This window comes from Emydura macquarii, unplaced genomic scaffold (assembly GCF_026122565.2).
Source record: "Emydura macquarii macquarii isolate MOO-44397 ecotype Brisbane River unplaced genomic scaffold, CSIRO-AGI_Emac_v2 contig_1483, whole genome shotgun sequence".
NCBI classification, from domain to species: Eukaryota; Metazoa; Chordata; order Testudines; family Chelidae; genus Emydura; species Emydura macquarii.
Window position 1 is genome coordinate 24531447 of NW_027131620.1, and position 16640 is coordinate 24548086.

Genomic DNA, 16640 nt, shown 5'->3' on the forward strand with positions numbered 1-16640 from the left:
CTAGCTGATGCTGCAGCCACCACAGGGCACTGCTGGGGGAAAGGCCGGGGGGCTCCCCGGCAGTGACAGGTTCCTGAGGGAGCAGGGCAGAAGCCCAGCAGGCGTGTGGGCCCCGGGCAGCCAGGGGCTCCCACCTCCGGAGTGGCGGCGCCCGCTGGAGAGCGGGGGCCGGGCCGGGCTGCCGGGGCCGGGAAGCGGGCCAAGGCCAGGCTAGGCGTGGCGCTGCCGCTCGCCGCTCCCGGCCAATCAGGGAGGCGCGGGGGCGGGCGGGGAAAGTTGCCGGCTGGAGGCGGCCCGGGCATCTCGGAGCGCGCAGGCGGCAGAGGAGTTGCGGAGCTCGGCCGGCCCGGCGGCTCCATCACTGGGGGAAGATGCTGGCCTGCGCGGAGACGCTGGCAAGGTGCTGGCTGTCTGCCAAGCCCGCTCCCCGCCCCGGCGCCGGGCAGAGCACGCAACCCCCCCGCGGCCAGGGGCTCCCCCTCTTCCACGATGTAAGTAGGCGCCTGCGGGGCGGGGCACGTTTCCCCCGCGCATGCAGCGGGGTGGCCGGGCAGCTGTTGGAAAGCAGCGTCCCGACCCCTCCCCGCCGTTGTCTGCAGGCTCTGGGCGCTGCGGGGGGGTTGCCGGGTCCCGCGGGACAGGGCGCATGCATCGCAGTGGAGACTTGGGGAGAAGCACCCCTGCCGACAGCCTCTGCAGGGCAAGATGATGTTTTAGCTGCCGTGACCTGCTGCGTGTGTCTGTCTGTCCGTCCCTGCACGCGCACCCACACCACCATGCACACGCTCAACTACCCGTGACCAAGCTGCACCTGCAAAATCTGCCCGCCCGGGCGCAAGCAGGCAGCGGTGTGTGCAGAACAGGTGTGAGTGCAAAGGGCAGAGAAATGCCAGGGCTCTCCCCCGTTTGGCTTTGCAGCCACCTGTTTTGCATCCCTGACCTAGGTGCCCGGGTTTGAAAATGGGTCCAGGCTGTATAGTGCGATCATCTGGGCTTGGAAAGGATGAGGAGCCTGTGTGTTGGGCTGGAAACAACGCACACTTCCTAGCTTTGATCCCTAACAGTACAGCATGCCTATTTCATTCCTCACCTTTGCAAAATGCTGCATTCATTTGGGGCAAGCGTTTTTGGTTTGTTTTTTGTTAGGCAAGTTAAATAGTATGTGCTTCTTTTTCAATCAGCAGCCTGGTAAAGGGGCAGGGGAAAGCATTTTTTTTTTTTTTTTTTTTTTTGGTCTGATCAATTTTCATGACCAGTTTCAAAGCTTAAGCTCCTAACTGACTTATGTAATTTAACTAAGCCTACAAGCTGCTTGGGCGGTAAATCACCAGAGCATGGTTTAAAATCTCAGGCGGGGAAATCTATGTTAACAAAGGTTTGTTGTAGCTGGCAGTCACGCATTTAATGTGGGTAATGAAGGGTTTGCTATTCCAGCTCCATAAACGACTGCCAGCTGGGAAACATTTGAAAGTGGCTTTGCTTTTAATGTGCTGTATTTACTACAGATTTGTGGGTATTACCTGATCATTGTGTGCACTGTCTCTCTTTTATAAACTAAGAATTAAAAGCAGCTTTGAAGTAATGGTATGACTTAAGGCTTCTCGCTGCCAGTATTTCCTGCTGCTTTCAGTGCAGTGAAGAACTTTCTGCTGATATCTTTCATCTTGACAGTCAAAGCAAACAGCCCATTGTGCTTGATGCTCTGCTCTCCTGAGTGTAGCTTATAGACATTAACTGAAAACCCCGTGGCTAACTGTACAAAAGCGAATTCTATGAAATGTTTATGAAGCCAGATGCTGGCATCTGTTGGTGCCCCTAGGCATCTCTCATTGGGAGAGGTCTCCATACCTTCACACACAGGCTTTGTCAGTTCAGCCTCTATTGCTCACAAGAGTGAAAGCCTTAGGGAACGGCCATTTGGCTCTTGTTTCTTTTGGCTCATGGATCTTAGTTCTCCACCCTTGTTCTTGAACTATGTATGCTGTAGAACCACTTCCTACTTAGACAGCAGCTTGGAGCTGTGGAAACCACCGCCCAAGGTGCCACCTACTCCAAAGGGCCTGATGAGTACCTTGCTGGGGTCAAATGTGTCCAGCTGCCACTTAAATGGCCTCCTGCTGCCCTCTTCCTATGGCCACGGGGTCACCGGCTGGCATTTGTGCAGCTGAGGAACCAACGAGAGACACCTGCTCATTGATCTAGGAAGATGTAACTGACGTACCGGCCCCCCCCCCATGGGTGTGGATTGATTTTTCATTTTAAAAGGTATGGGCCAATAACAAGAAGCCTTTCAGCTCCCGGCTAGTTGCCTGGCTGTCAATGTTCTGGCCACTCCTGTTTCAGGCAGAGGCCACCTCTCCTTCCTCCCCTTTCTGAGCAAATGGACTGCCCTTCATGGGTTTGAAATCAAGCTGGTGGTGGGGTGGCCCAGTAGCTAATGGGAGGGTCTGAGTCTCGAAGTGCTGACAGATGGAAATGAAATCAATGCTTCAGCCCTTCCTTGAGGCATTGGAACAATTTATAGCCAAGGTACCCACCAGGGACAGGATCCAACAGGAGGAGCATGACTTACTCAGGTCTTTAGAGCACTGCTGGGGCTGTAGCACAATTAATCACCATGGATCAGCCAGAACCAGTGAAGTCTGACTAAATAAATTGTTCCTGTTTGCACCAATCAATAAAACTGCAGGATTTTTTTGGTTAGCTTTGAAAACTCTAAATTGAGGATGAATGGGGTACGATGTATTATGTATTACTACACTTAGAGCAGTGTCATGTTATGACGGGAGCAGCTAAGCTTCTGTCTAAAAGTGGAGTAGACCTTTGGGCTGGGATTTGCAATGGACCCTAAGAAAGTTAGGTGCCCAAATCCCAGGTCAGCAGGAGTTGAGTGCTTGATTCCCAAGGCTTCTTTGCAAATCCCAGTCTTCGGAGTAGATTTGCAATGTTGGGTGTTTGCAGCTGCACAAGTATATTTGCAGGTGTCTAACTTCTCATGTCGGGTGACTACACATGGGAATTAGGTACTCGGATACCCTGGAGATGGGCACAGTATATGAGCTTGTATATAATCACATAAATTAGCATATGCAAATATATGCATGTAAACGTCCATGCCTAATTTTGAAAATCTGGCCCTATTTCAGAAAGAAATAAAGCGGCAGACATTAGTAAACAGCAGTCCTGCCAGTCCCAAGTGTTTAAAAATAATCATGAGTCAGCCCCTAAATATCATGTGTAAATAATGATAATAAATTTTGGGTCCTTTTTATTTTGTATTCTGGTTTCAGATCTTTTAGGGGTAGTATTTTCCAGCTTTTCTCTGCAACCATGAGAGCAAGAAAACTACCTTTAAAAAAAACACCAAAAGCTGAGATTCTCATGTATTCATATGACTCTAGGAGCTGTAGCTCTAAGGAAAGCACCAAATATGGTGAGAGTCGTGGTAAAATTGCAAGAGTTGTCAAGTGCAACTGTTTAAAAGCAATGCCCATTTGTGCTTGTCTAATCTAGCTGCTAAAATATTGACATGCTGCCTCTTTTATATGCTGGAATTACACACCCTGTTTTAAACATGTCATGAACCAGCTGCTCAGGTAGGGGGTCTGACAGATGCCTCATAGATCAGAAGGTGGGGGTCATGACTGTCCCCTCTCCATTGCAGTGACACAGAGAGGAAGGAGGTTCCTAGTGTTTAGGACTCTAGCCAAGCCCTAGGTTCAGTTCCCAGCTCTGCCACAGACTGTCTGCGTGACCTTGATTAAATCACTTAGTCGCTCTGTGCCTCAATTTCCCCTCTGTATAATAGGGATAATAGCCCTGCCCTACTTCATGGGGTGTTGTGAGGATAGATCTATTGAGGACTGTGAGGCACTCAACTACTCCAGTAATGGGGGCCGTATCTAGACAGAGTGCACAGTGCATTCTCTTAGGGAGCAGTAGCTTTACTCCCTGAGCACAAGTGATCCAAACCTAAACCACCCTTCACCTTGCTTTGCAGCTTTCAGCCCTCTGTGGCTTTCCCTTCACCTCATGTTCCAGGCAGGTGAGGGGTGGGAGAGTCACCGCCGAACTCCTTCATGGGTCTTAGGGCAGACGCTAGCGCGGAGCACTTGTCCTGTATGTTTGTTTCAGAAAAGCCTGTTTGTCCCAGAGAAGGCTGGTGTGATTCACATCAGAGAGCGAGTGATCTCAGCCAGTGCTGGCGCAGTGGCTTGGCCCCTTGCTTTTCAGATCATTCTGCCGCTCCTGTGTGTTCCTGCCCTACCGGACAGTCCGTAGTTCTTGTGATGCAGCATTTGTAGCCGAGCTTCCAGTAAGGGAAGATTGTACGGAAACACGAGGCCCTTAACCTAAGCTGGGGCCATGTCTCTGACCTGGCTCTGGCTGGAGGAGCTGCCCAAGGAATCAAGGGGGAGCTGGACTCAGGGATGTGATAATGTGACAAGGAATCTCTTACCTCTAGATCCGGCTCCCCTCCATCTGTAACCATATTTTCTCATATTTTCTTAAGCACTTAGGTGCTATGAGTTTGCAAGACTTGGTCCAGTTCTCAGCAGACTCGGCAAAAGATGCCAAAACTGATACTAACTGGCAGTTTTACTGGGGAAGCAACGGATGCATTATGCGAAAGAAAGACCTCTCTGCCTGAACCCTGACCCTTCAGATCATGGCTGAGGGGTGTGAGGTGTGGGAACCTAGTCTGTGACTGGAGGATTTCAGTCTGTAGGACTGCCAAGCCAGCATCAGTGACTGCACTACATGCTCAGCTGGATGGAGCAGGTCTGACCCCACTTTAAAAGAATGGCCTGGTTGAAGAATGCTGAGTGCCAGAAGAAATCCTCTGAGCAGCTGCTTTATTAACAGACCAGTTCAGCAGAGTAACATTAGCACAATTAACATCTGAAGCACCAATATTGTAACCAGCCATCCTGTAAACATCTCAGGGCTGCCCTTGGACCTTCTATTTGGTTTCTCTGCTCATAGGTTAGTCCCAGAGTCCGTGGGAGGATTTTACACCTCCCCTTTCAGCACTAAGTAACTGGAAAGCTGCCAGACACCTCCACTGAGTTCTCTGTGAGCCATTGCCGACTTCCTTCCATGTCTCCTTCACTTTCACAGGCCTACGCCAGCTTCAGAAATTACTACGTCTGCATCTGAAATGATAAGCAAGAGTACGTTACAAACGAGAGGCGTGTATTAATCCATCGCTAGTCTAGAGCAACTCGTCGCGCGGCTTCAAGCACTTTATAAACCAACAGTTAAATGAACATCACGACCCGTCTGCGGGGTAGACTGATACGTGCTCTGGTGCTGTGTAGATAAGCTTAACTATAATGACACTGGTTTTACAGATGGGGAAAGCGATGCTCAGGGCTATTAAGGGGTGTGCTTATAAAGGGTCTCTGCTTGTTTGTTCCCACATGTCCACATGCAAGCAGATGCATGCTTTAAAAATTCTCACTCGTGTGCCACATGCTTTCAGTTGGCTGGCCCCGTAGTAAAGATCCACACCCGTGTGCCCGCAGAGGGCTTAGGTTAGTGACTGGCACTGCACAGATGAGCAATGTACACAGGAGGTGTCTGCACTTGCCGAGTGGGGCTGCGTGCACACGCATGTGGAGAATGGCCTTTGAACATGGATCCTTAAACAACTTGCTCAAGGACACCCTGATTCAGCCAAGGACAGCCAGGAGACTTTGGGTGTACCAGCAGTTGGACCCAGAAATCTGTCTCCTCTTCGCTGTGTTACAAACCCCACCACTCCAGCTAATGAACATCCTTTTTGCTTGTGGTCACAACAGAGGAGCCAAGGATTGAATGGGTCCACGGAGACGGGACTGTACTCTCAGTCATCAGTTAGTTCCTTCAGATCAGGACTGAGGTCCAAGGAAAGGCAGCGTGTGGAAACCTATTCCACTGCGAACTACCCCACGTTTAAACAGAGGCCATTAGTTTCCGCGGCTTCCCAGCACCTTTGAAATCAGTACAGTTTCTCTCTCTCTCTCTCTCTCTCTCTCTCTCTCTCTCTCACACACACACACACACACACACACACACACACACACACACACACACACACACACACACACCCCCCCCCCCCCCCCCCCCCAGGAGTCCTGGCTCCCAGTCACTTGCTTAGTCACTGGCCCATATTGGTCTCAGTGCTTACAGAAGATGGCAAATTAGGATTGATTCCCTTTATTACTGCTGAGACTGAAAGCTGCCACCATCCATCTGTCCTCGACATGACCGCCTCAATTCCATCCCGTGTGGATGAAAGTTCTTACCTTTTCCGTGCATCAGGAGCATTGAGACTTAGAGGGCAGGCTTAGTTCAGGTGCTGCTGAAGATAGGTGTAGCCGGTGTCCCTTCTCTGGGGCCGTACCGGGGGAGGATGGAAGCGGAGGTCAGAGAAACTAAAGTGGATTTCAGAAAGGCAGCAGACAGAAGACTCAGGCTGCTTTGGCCTGCCCTGAGCCTTGGCTAGGTCTGCTGTTTGTGGCTCTAACACTGTGGGGCCCGGTTAGCCTGGGCTTGCCAAACAAATAGCACTGCTTTGCTGCAAGGAACTGTTTGCCACCTCAGCAAGCTCCTGGAAGCCTGCAGTGTATCCGGCAGACTCCTTTGCCACCGGTCTGATGGTGCCTGTTAGAGAAGTGAGACCCTAAGGCAGGCGGATGGGCAGAAGAGGGGGCTGATGGTGGAGGGAGGACGGGATGCAGAGAGTCTGCTGAAGCATCAGAGGCCTGAAAGCAGCACGAGGATGTTGGATTCCTTCGACGCAATGGGAGAGAGCACAGGGGGTGTGGGGCGAACTCTAGGCTGGCTTGTTTGAGAGTTATCCCTGGTAATGGTGCTAGAGAGTGAGGGCCAGAGGAGTAAGGAACGAGGAGAGGAGAGAGAAGACATGAAAAGAGGGGTCAAAAAAGAGAGTGGAAGAGGAAGGAAGGAAGGGGAGGGAGAGAGGGTTTGAAGAGCAGAGATACTCCTGATCTCCACCAGTCGTTATCCAGCAGCGGAGACATGCAGGCTGCCCAAAGCGCCAAAGTAACCTTCCCCGCCGACATCCAGTCCATCAAACAGCCCTGGCAGACCCACAGAATTCTAGGCTCACCCCCCACCCCCGCCGGCTCACCCCTCCCAGCTTGCAGACCGTTGCCCGCTGGTTCACCCCGTCCCCCCTACCCCCTTCGGCTCACCCTTGATGGCTCACTCCCACCCCCTGCCGGCCCACCCGTACCTCCACTGACTCACCTTAGCCCCCTGCTGGCCACCCCACCCCCTGCCGGCCTACCCCTGCCCCACTGGCTCACCCCTCATCTCCCACCAGCTCACTGTCAGCTTGCCGACGCAGCGGGGTCTCTTCATGCTAGGCCGTTGAACAGACATCGAGGTCGCTATAGCTTCTGCCCTAAGGGGATTTACTGACTGTCTAAGAAACCCTCTCCTCTTTGCTTGGCTTATTAAGGTGAGGATGCCTCCCTGGACGAAGCTGCCACAGGCATATCAGGGAGTGACATTAATCCACGCGTCCCTGTTTGCTCCCTCCCTGCACCTAACTGAAGGGATTTTAAAAATGAGGCAGTTCTGTCCAATAAAAAGGCAAGGATGAGACCGTCCGGGAGATCAGACAAGGATATGCTGTCTTGGAGCTGGCTGTGTGGTGGCTCCACACTCCCAGGAAGCACAGGGCATCTGTGCGACCAGCCGGGAGTTTAAAGGCCAGTGATTCTGGGATGGGTGTGGGAGCAGCTCCGAACAAAGCAGACCACTCCTGGCACGGAAGAGGATCCCAGCTGAGTGCTGGTAGGGGGAGCTGGCAGGAGATGGCTCCATGCGATAGCAAGGGAGGCTGGAGAAGGAGCAGGGCTACCAAGGGACAGGGTTTTTATTGTTTAAATCTGATCTAAATGCCCACGTTTGCGGGTGGGTTATTGGAGCACTAACTCCTCCCCTGCTGAGCTTGAAGTGGGGAATGCATGCAGAAAGGCAGCAGGCCTGTGTAACATCATCCTGTTCGGTCTCAGGGCTGCTAAGGCTGATGCAGTCGTGGGCCCTGCGCCAGCCTGTAACCCAGAAGCACTGCGTGGGCGGGGGTGCACGCATGGCAGAAAGGGTGGAGTCGTTCCCAAGTCTGCTTGGCTAGATTGCCATTCTGTCCCCGGCCCTGCTCCTTGCAGAGTGGTTTCTGCTCCGGGCCCGGAGCCCTACCTGCTAGTGCAGAGAGAGACAAGGCCAAGTCCGGTCCTTGCCTCACCATGCCCCCTTTGGGGTACCTCTACACTGCAGATGGGAGCATGATTCCCAGCACTGGTGCCGGCTCGGCTCCAGCTAGTGTGCTAAAAATAGCAGTGCCGCTGGGGGTGGCCTGGGTGGCGACTCAGGCCAGTCACCCCCAGATTATCCAGGCAGGCGAGGGGGCCTTGAACGCAGGCAGAGCCGCTGCCCGTGCTCCCCCCAGCGGCACTGCTATTTTTAGCGCACTAGCTGGAGCCAAGCTGGCATGTCTGTCTCCCTGAGCTGGGAACCAGGCTCCCAGGTGTGGCATTGATGTGCCCTTAGACAGCTCTCGATGTACTAGTCAGGAGCCGGGCCTGCACTCCCCTCCACAGGGGACTGGGGGAAGGAGAGTTCCTTGGGTCTTATCATCTGTCACTTTGTCCCAATGAACCCCTAATCCTCTTCTGAACCCTGCCGAGATGCCCCGCGGCCGGAGACCAGGCTGGGCACTGCCACGCAGAGCTGGCTGGAAACCAAGAATTCCAGTGTATGGAACATTTTGAGGACTTCGAATGTTTTCATTCCACATTGGGATGAAACAGACCTGGTGAGATTTTTTGCAAATCAAGAGCCCCTCACCCTAGACTAGCCAACAGCCCCGTTATTAAGGTACCCATCTGGGCTGCGGAGATGCAGAGTCAAGTCCCTTTTCTGTCTGATTTAGGCATCTAAATACTGTTTCCATACGAAGGGTTTCCAAGGCACTCAACAAGCTTCACAAACCGTGGTCCAGGTTTTCACAAGAGCCCTGGACTGGGCTCACAGATGCTCTGCGCTCAGAGTTGGAGCCAGCTTTCCAAAAGAGCTCGGCCCCCCCAGCCGCTTTTGGAATATCTGCATGCTAATTTGGGAGCTGAGCTCTTCTTCACAGGGAGGGTCCCCTTGCCCGGATGCGCTGGCTGCGTGCTGCAGGCGGGTCTTTGTCGGCCATCTGAGCAGATCAGCCTCAGCCTCCCAGGGGAGCAGAGCTGTGCAGGAACGAGCCATTTGTACAGAATTACTGTTCTTGATCGTCACTACACCTTGAAGTCAGTCTTCAGCCAGTCCTGGGGTTCCCTTTGTAGTTCAGAGGAATCCAAGTCTTTTCAGGGAGGAGGTGAAAGGTGCCTTTGTGCCAGAGGGTTGGCTTTGCTAATAGCCTCCAAAAGAAGAAAGCTTTTCTCTCCTGGCTGTCATATGGCATGTTTCTGCTGAGACAGCAGAGCCTTCCAGCTAGTGCGGTGGCAGAGACTCCCCATCAGAAGTGTCCACCCCAATAGCAGACGGGACGCCCATGCAGGACGGCCAGGCAGGCTTTTTTCTAATCTTTTCCCTAATTTTCCCACATGACCCTTGATCCTTCCCTAGTAGGCTTGACATGCTCTGCTCCCTCATCAACAGGGAGATTCGTTAAGGCACCAGCCTGTTTCCCCCACTGCTTTTGAATTCTAGTTTCTTGAGTTCCTTGACTTGGTTTTTCCAGCTGTGGAATGGGGATAAAGATATATACTTATCATACAGAGAGTTACAAGGATAATTTTATTTATTTTTGGAAAGTGTTTTCAGATCTTCAGATAAAGGAACTGATTGAGTTTGAAGTACAGTGGCTTTATTACAGTATATTTCCACTTCTAAACATCTCAAGCACCTGGGAGACTTTTCTACATTCTAACGCTTCAGCAGTATGATTCCAGGTGAAATCGCCCCAGTTTACAAGTTGAAAAGAGGCTGTTATAACTGCTGGGCCTGGGATCTGAGAATCAAGCTGAGTTCTCTCTAACTTCATGCGTTATTGTTAATGATAATGGTTCTGCATTCAGTGCAATTCTGCTGATAATGCGGGATTCTGAAGAGAATCTAGCTGACTGTCCCAAGGCATGAAAGAAACAGGAGGAACCAAAAACCTCCTTTTCTCACTAATTGATCAGATCCTTTGACTCTGAGCACGCATGGGGAGCAGTTCACTTGAGCAAGATGGTGCCAGGTTAGTCACTTTCCTGACCCTTCAAAGAAAATCACTGCAGCTCCTGGCACTTCCCCAGAGCCTACTTTATAACCAGAAGACAAAGTAATGAGAACAGGTCCGGTGGGGTGGGTAGCTCTGGGCTCTTCAGCCCTTGTAACAAAGCCACGCTGAGGCTGCTGCTTTCCCCGCAGTCCTTTCATTGTTCTCTCCCTGCCCTTCTGTTCATTTCCCATCAAATCTGAGCCTGGATTTTTAAGGCTGGCTTATCTTCCATCTGTTCTGCCAGAATTGGCCTTGCCTCTCTGTTGTTATGGTTAAATTGGATATTTTCTCTTCTGTGCTTCTGTCTCACTCCCAGACTCCCTGGCTCTTGGTCAGACACTGGGATGTTGCCCTGCAGAGAGTCAGAAACATGAGTTCCTATGTGAATTCCCTGGAGCAATTGCATCTGAGAGTCCAGGACCCGAGGACGTTATCTAGCCCTGTGAAGGTGGAAGAGCTCCCAAGGCACCGAATCTCTTCTTAGGGAGCTGTACAAAGAAATGGCTGTTGCTTCCGCACTTGCTGTCTCCCCTTCAGCATCCTTAGTATATTCAGCAGATAGCTTCTCAAGGCAGTGGGCTGTGGCCAGGGCTGTGTCTGGTGGGGAAAAGTGCTAGATAGCCGCTCTGGAGAGACACCTGACATTACCTGCTTTGAGGGAAGGCAGCAGCAAGTTCATCTAAAGAAGCGTCTCTCAAAATACATAGTCCTGTTACAGGATGATGGGCCGCTTTAAGAGGGAGCGGAGTCCAGTGCACCTGTGACTGATTACCTGCTGCCCCATTAGGCTGAAGGGAAGGCAGCTGTGCTGCCCAAGAGAGAGTGGAATCTGGGGATCTCCCCCAGAGTGTGCGGGCAGGAAGAGGGATTACTTTTATTTGTGGATGATTGTGCTATATGGGTTAAACATAGGAGAATTAAAGTGGCTGGGGAGAGAATGAATGAAGCCTGCAGGGAGGTCTCAGAATGGGGATTTAAAGTTTCAATCACTAACAACAACAGGAATGATATCCACTAGAAGAAAGATTGATGAGTGCAATTGATATCTTTATGGAGAACAGGTACACGTCATTAACCGTTTTAAACTTCTGTCTGATAATAAACTAGGAAGGGCCAAAGTATTACAAGCGAATGTGAAGGTAGGATTAATCTACTTACAAGTATTTCTGGGGTTACTTGGGGAGCAGATAAGAAGGTGCTGGGATGCTATGTAGAGCGTCAATAAGATCAGTCATAGATTATGGGTGACAAGCTTTTACTTCTGTGTCTGGAGTGCAAGTTAAGAAGTTAGAGCCAATTCAAGTTCAAGCACTATGAATTGCAGGGGGTGCATTTCCTATGACACCACTGCGTGCAATGCAGGTAGCTGCTGGGAAAATGCCTGTCCATTTAAGAATGAAAATGTTAGATCCGACATTTTGTCAAGGAAAATAGTGCAGGTAAGAATACTGGACAAATCTGTGAGGAGTGTTGGGAATTCAGTGGATGACATTTGCCCAACACAGTGCACTTTCCCATCGGAAGAAGACTGCAGGTCAGAAAGCCAGTGAGTGGTCATGGGGAGAGGAAGATCCTTTCCTGGGTGAAGGGGAGAAGCTCCAGGACTGAGTTTGTTTTGATTTCTCTCTAAATAAATTAGATCCTGACCGGGGATGTGTTAAGGACTCTGGACTGGTGGAGCCCTGGAGAGGCTAAACTGAAGATGGGTGCTGCAGAGCCACGTCTGGCCAGCCGGGGGTGCTACAGGACAAGCCTGCCCTTTTACAGTTCTCAGAATGGGTGAGAGAGGCCGTGTGGTGCTTCTCCAATGTGCCAAGGAGTATTCAAAACATGGGGAACGTCCCTCTGGGGCAGGTGTTTTGTCAAATACAGATGAATAACTATTCCTTGTACTGGGTACACGGGTGTGCAATCTTACTGACATGGGTTGGCGTGTGTGTAAATCACTGCCCTCCACTGGGCGGGACAACAGCTGCCCAGCTATGTCACGAGCCCCACGCTGCTCACAGCTGGCGGAGACCCTCCTTTAGCTCTGGTGTCAGAGAACGTGTGTGTGTGTGTGTGTGTGTGTGTGTGTGTGTGAGGGGCGGGGGGTGTCATGCTGCAGCGTGGAGCGATCACTTTGTGCTGCTCACTGACAAGTGTAGCCAGCAGATTGTGACAATAATCATCCATGTGCTTCTACAGCGCCTTGCCTCTAAGGAGCCAATCGGAGTGTTTAAAAAATGCCTTTGTAGAACCAGAGAAGGTCTTAATCGGTCCCACTTCGCCTGTCTCCCAGGTGTCAGTGTGAGTCCAGAACAGGCATTTGTCTCCAGTGCTCTGTCCTTAGATGACCCTGCCCCAGCACCCAGGGAGCTGCTGGGGAGATTACACGAGAATACTCTTTCTTCCTGCACACAAGTAAAGACTCAGCCACAGCCAAGTGAGAAGAACCGAGGTTCCTTTCCACCCTGCACTTACCAAACCCCCGAGCAAGCAGGTATTTGGAGCAGCTGCGAGCATTGCTATGGCACTAGTGAGTGGTTAGGCCGGACTGGATCAGAGACCAGGGCTGGGACATAGTAGGCTAATGATGGGAACCACTGATCCAGAGCCATTATGGTGAGCCGTCGGGTCTGTACTGCCTGAGGCTTGCTGCTGGTGAAACCGGGATATTGTGGTTCTAGTCCCAGCTCTTCCCTGACTCGCTGGGCTTAGACGTTGGTCAGTCCAGGGGCTGAGGTCATTACCAGCCCTGCAAATGACGTGCAGCTCCCACAGCACCGGGTCTTTTCATGGGTCTCAGCTAGGGCCTAGCCCTGCAAGATGGACTCGTGTGAGCAGCTCTCACTCATGCGTGAAGGGAGGGCAACACCTTGCGTGAGGAAAGGTGGTAGGATTAGACCCCTACAGGTGAAACAGGCTGAGTATTCAAACACAATTATCATTTTTTGAGGGGAAAAAGATCCCTGCTTCAGGCATTTTAATAATAATGAAAAAGTAATATCCTTTAACAAAGCGGTCCCTCCCAAAGCTCTTGAAATAAAATAGACTGTTACAAAACAGAAAAACCCACTCGCTAGCTGCCTAGGCAGGAATAATTTGGGCTGCGTTGGATGGACTGTGGTTGCCATTTGCTAGGCCACTTGAAGACGTCAAGGCAGCACTAATTAGGGTTCCTATTATTAGTCTGCTTTGTTCCCAAGGAACCTAGCTCCGGTGGGATGGCAGGTTATCATTTCCCCTGTCAGATTTCAGCCCTGCAGTGGCTCACAGCAGCGAAGGTCGCGTGCTTTGCCAGGGAGGCTGGGTTTAGTTTTCCCCCCCATCAGACAGGTAACGAGGAGAGACAGCATTGGATTGTTTTTATTGACCGGTATGTTGGCTGAACGCCAATCAAACGCAGGGTCCCAGGTAACATACGAAGCAGTCTTGCGCTCGCTGCCTCCCAAAGTTTATAAGCTGTTGCTTGATTTTTCTTTTGAGGCCGTGTTAAAGAAGACGGGCGAAAGAGGTTTGTCAGCCTGTTCTATCGTGCCCAGGTCCGATGGCTGGATTTAAAGGGAGGGGCTGTATTCGCAGTGGGTGTAGATTGGTGCTGCTCCATTGACTTTAATGGAGCTGTGCCGTTTTATGCCGGTGGAATATATGGAGAGCTGAAATAGCCACTTGCTTCTGCTCTGAACCCTGCTCAGGGCTCTCTGGGGCTGGGAATGAAGAAGTCGGGGCTAGCAATGCCACTTGGCACATTTCTTCTTGTGCCAGGGATCTGGGGAGTTTTTCTCTCTCGGATCCTCAGATACTCATGGATTAGCCCTAAACTCACACGTGGCTCCTGGCTTGATGTGAATTCAAAATATGCTGTACAAAACAGGAGACCTCGTCGTTCCACCTAAGGCAAACTCCTTCCTTTCTCCCCCAGCTACCTGGCAGCTGTTCTGAGCATGCCAGGATCATTGTACATGGAGCAGCAAGTTCTCTGGAAAGAGACTATGGGAGAGCCTCCCTGCTTCCGGTGACATTCACTCCGGAGCTCAGGGTCTGCACAAGGTACATGCACCGCTTAGGTCTTGTTTCAAGGCTGACTAGGCAAAAGAGGCGCTGGGGTGAGTTCCAGGGGAGCGGTGGTGCAGGGGAAGTGATCTGGGTAGTGGCTGAAAGGCGGAAGAGAACCAATAAAGGTACATGCAATAAAACAGGTGTTGAGAGCAGGGATGATAACAGCAATGGGCCAGAGCAGGACAGATCAGATCTCACAGTGTTTGAATTGAGCTAGCTAACAGGGGCAGTCAACGGGAGTTTTGCCAAGGGTTCTCCAGGTGAAGGAGGAGTGACTATGTGATGTTGTCTGCAGTGTGTGTGTGTGTGTGTGTGTGTGTGTGTGTGTGTGTGGTGTGCTTGCTGCTTGAGTAAAACATATCACATGTTCTGTTTGTTTGGGGAAGAGCTTCTTAACGACGCTTTGATCCCAAGCCCTTTGCACCCATCAACCCTTAGCCAGGGGGCGGGGCTACTCAGAGAACCAGGGTTTAAAAAGCCCACTCCTAAGTAACCAGGGCAGCTAACTGAGGAGTTTTGTGAGGAAGTTTAGAGGGGGAATGGGAGTGTGTGTGTGTGTGTGGGGGGGGTAAATACACTTCATTAACATTCTGTAAATTAAAGACAATGACCTTCCTCCACCCCAATAAAAAACAAACAATAAAAGAAAAAGCTGCAGGAGTAAAGAGAAAATGCCCGCAGAAGTCCAGCAGCAGAGTGGGGGCTATTCAGTTTATTGCACTGAGTGCAACATGTGTGATTACCTGCCCTATGGGCGGGGGGCATATGTGTGCATTCGGTGCAAGGAGCTCCTGGCCCTCAGAGACTGAATACGGGCTTTGGAGATCTGGGTGACTGGACTGGAGGAGCTAAGGGAGACAGAGAGGTACACAGATGAGACTTTCTAGGACATGGTAGAGTGGTCCCACCTTCTGTCTGACAGCCTCTGTGCTGTAAAGGAGGATGGAAATCTCAGGGAGGAAGAACATCAAACTGGAGTGGAGGGAATTGATCCCATAGTTGGGACCCTCCTTCCAGATGGTGTCATGGTATCTTCTCACACTGAGGATACCTGTCCGGGGAGAGAGCTCCAGTTACTAGGAAAAGAGACTTCCGTTACTATTACCTGTTGATCTTTAGAAACACAGATAGCTGGATGTGCGGTGACTAGGAGAACCACATGCTGACTTGCCTGCTGGGTGCCAAGTTTGCGGATCACTGGAAACATCTAGGCAGACTTGTGAATGGTGCTGGGGAGGAGCCAGTGGTCGTGGTACATGTAGGTACCAATGACATAGGGAAGGATAAGAGGGAGGTCCTAGCTGCTAGGTAAAAGATTGAAGTTCAGGACCTCCATGGTAGCATTCTCTGAAATGCTTCCAGTTCCACGCTCAGGGCCAGTTAGTCAGAACTGCAGGGTCTAAGTGCATGGACGAAATGATGGGGTAGGGAGGAGGGGTTTAGATTTATTAGGACCTGGGGAACCTTTTGGGAAAGGGGGAGCCTATACAGGAAGGATAGGCTCCACCTAAACCAAAATGGAACTAGGTTGCTGGCACGTAAAATTCAGAAGGTCATAGAGCAGTTTTTAAACTAAGAGCTGGGGGAAAGCCGACAGGTGCGGAGGTGCATGTGGTTTGGACAGAGACATTCCTTAGGGGAGGATCTAGTAATGGAGATTCTCTATATCCTAGTAAGGAGGAGGAGATGGAAGAGGATAAAATATGGGTAGGATCTGATGAGAAATAGTCAAATGAAAAGGAGTCCCCGTGTGGAGAAAGGAAATAAGGAAGTATTATTTATTCCTTCTCATAACACAAAAATTAGGGGTCACCAAATGAAACTAATAGGCAGCAGGTTTAAAATGAACAAAAGGAAGTATTTCTTCACACAATGCACAGTTAACCTGTGGAACTCCTTGCCAGAGGATGTTGTGAAGGCCAAGACTATAATGGGGTTCAAAAAAGAACTAGATAAGTTCATGTAGGATAGGTCCATCAATAGCTATTAGCCAGGATAGGCATGGATTGCTGTTTGCCAGAGGCTGGGAATCGGCAATAGGATGGATCACTTGATGATTACCTGTTCTGTTCATTCTCTCTGAAGCAGCTGGCATTGGGCACTGTGGAAAGACAGAATACTGGGCTAGATGGACCATTGGTCTAACCCAATATGGCCGTTCTTATGTGCTAGGTTTGACCCATTGTAGAGTTAGGGACCAGTTAGAGCATTTGGATCTGAACTTGACCTTCCCCTAAGTTCAGGCACTGTTCAGGTGCAAAATTATCTGTCTGTGGAGTCTTATATCTCCTGCCCCACAGGCTCTGAGCAACCCACAAACATGAATGAG

At 50.9% G+C, this 16640-nt stretch overlaps 1 protein-coding gene across 1 annotated transcript in view; it reads left to right on the forward strand.

Annotated features, from left to right (window-relative positions):
* The first annotated feature begins 203 nt into the window (after positions 1-203).
* Positions 204-16640, forward strand: part of NECAB3 (N-terminal EF-hand calcium binding protein 3) — a 117230-nt gene continuing 100793 nt past the window's right edge. Inside the window, exon 1 of the mRNA XM_067554665.1 lies at positions 204-491. Coding sequence (XP_067410766.1) covers positions 372-491 — 120 coding nt within the window. The 5' untranslated portion in view covers positions 204-371. The remainder of the gene's footprint in view (positions 492-16640) is intronic.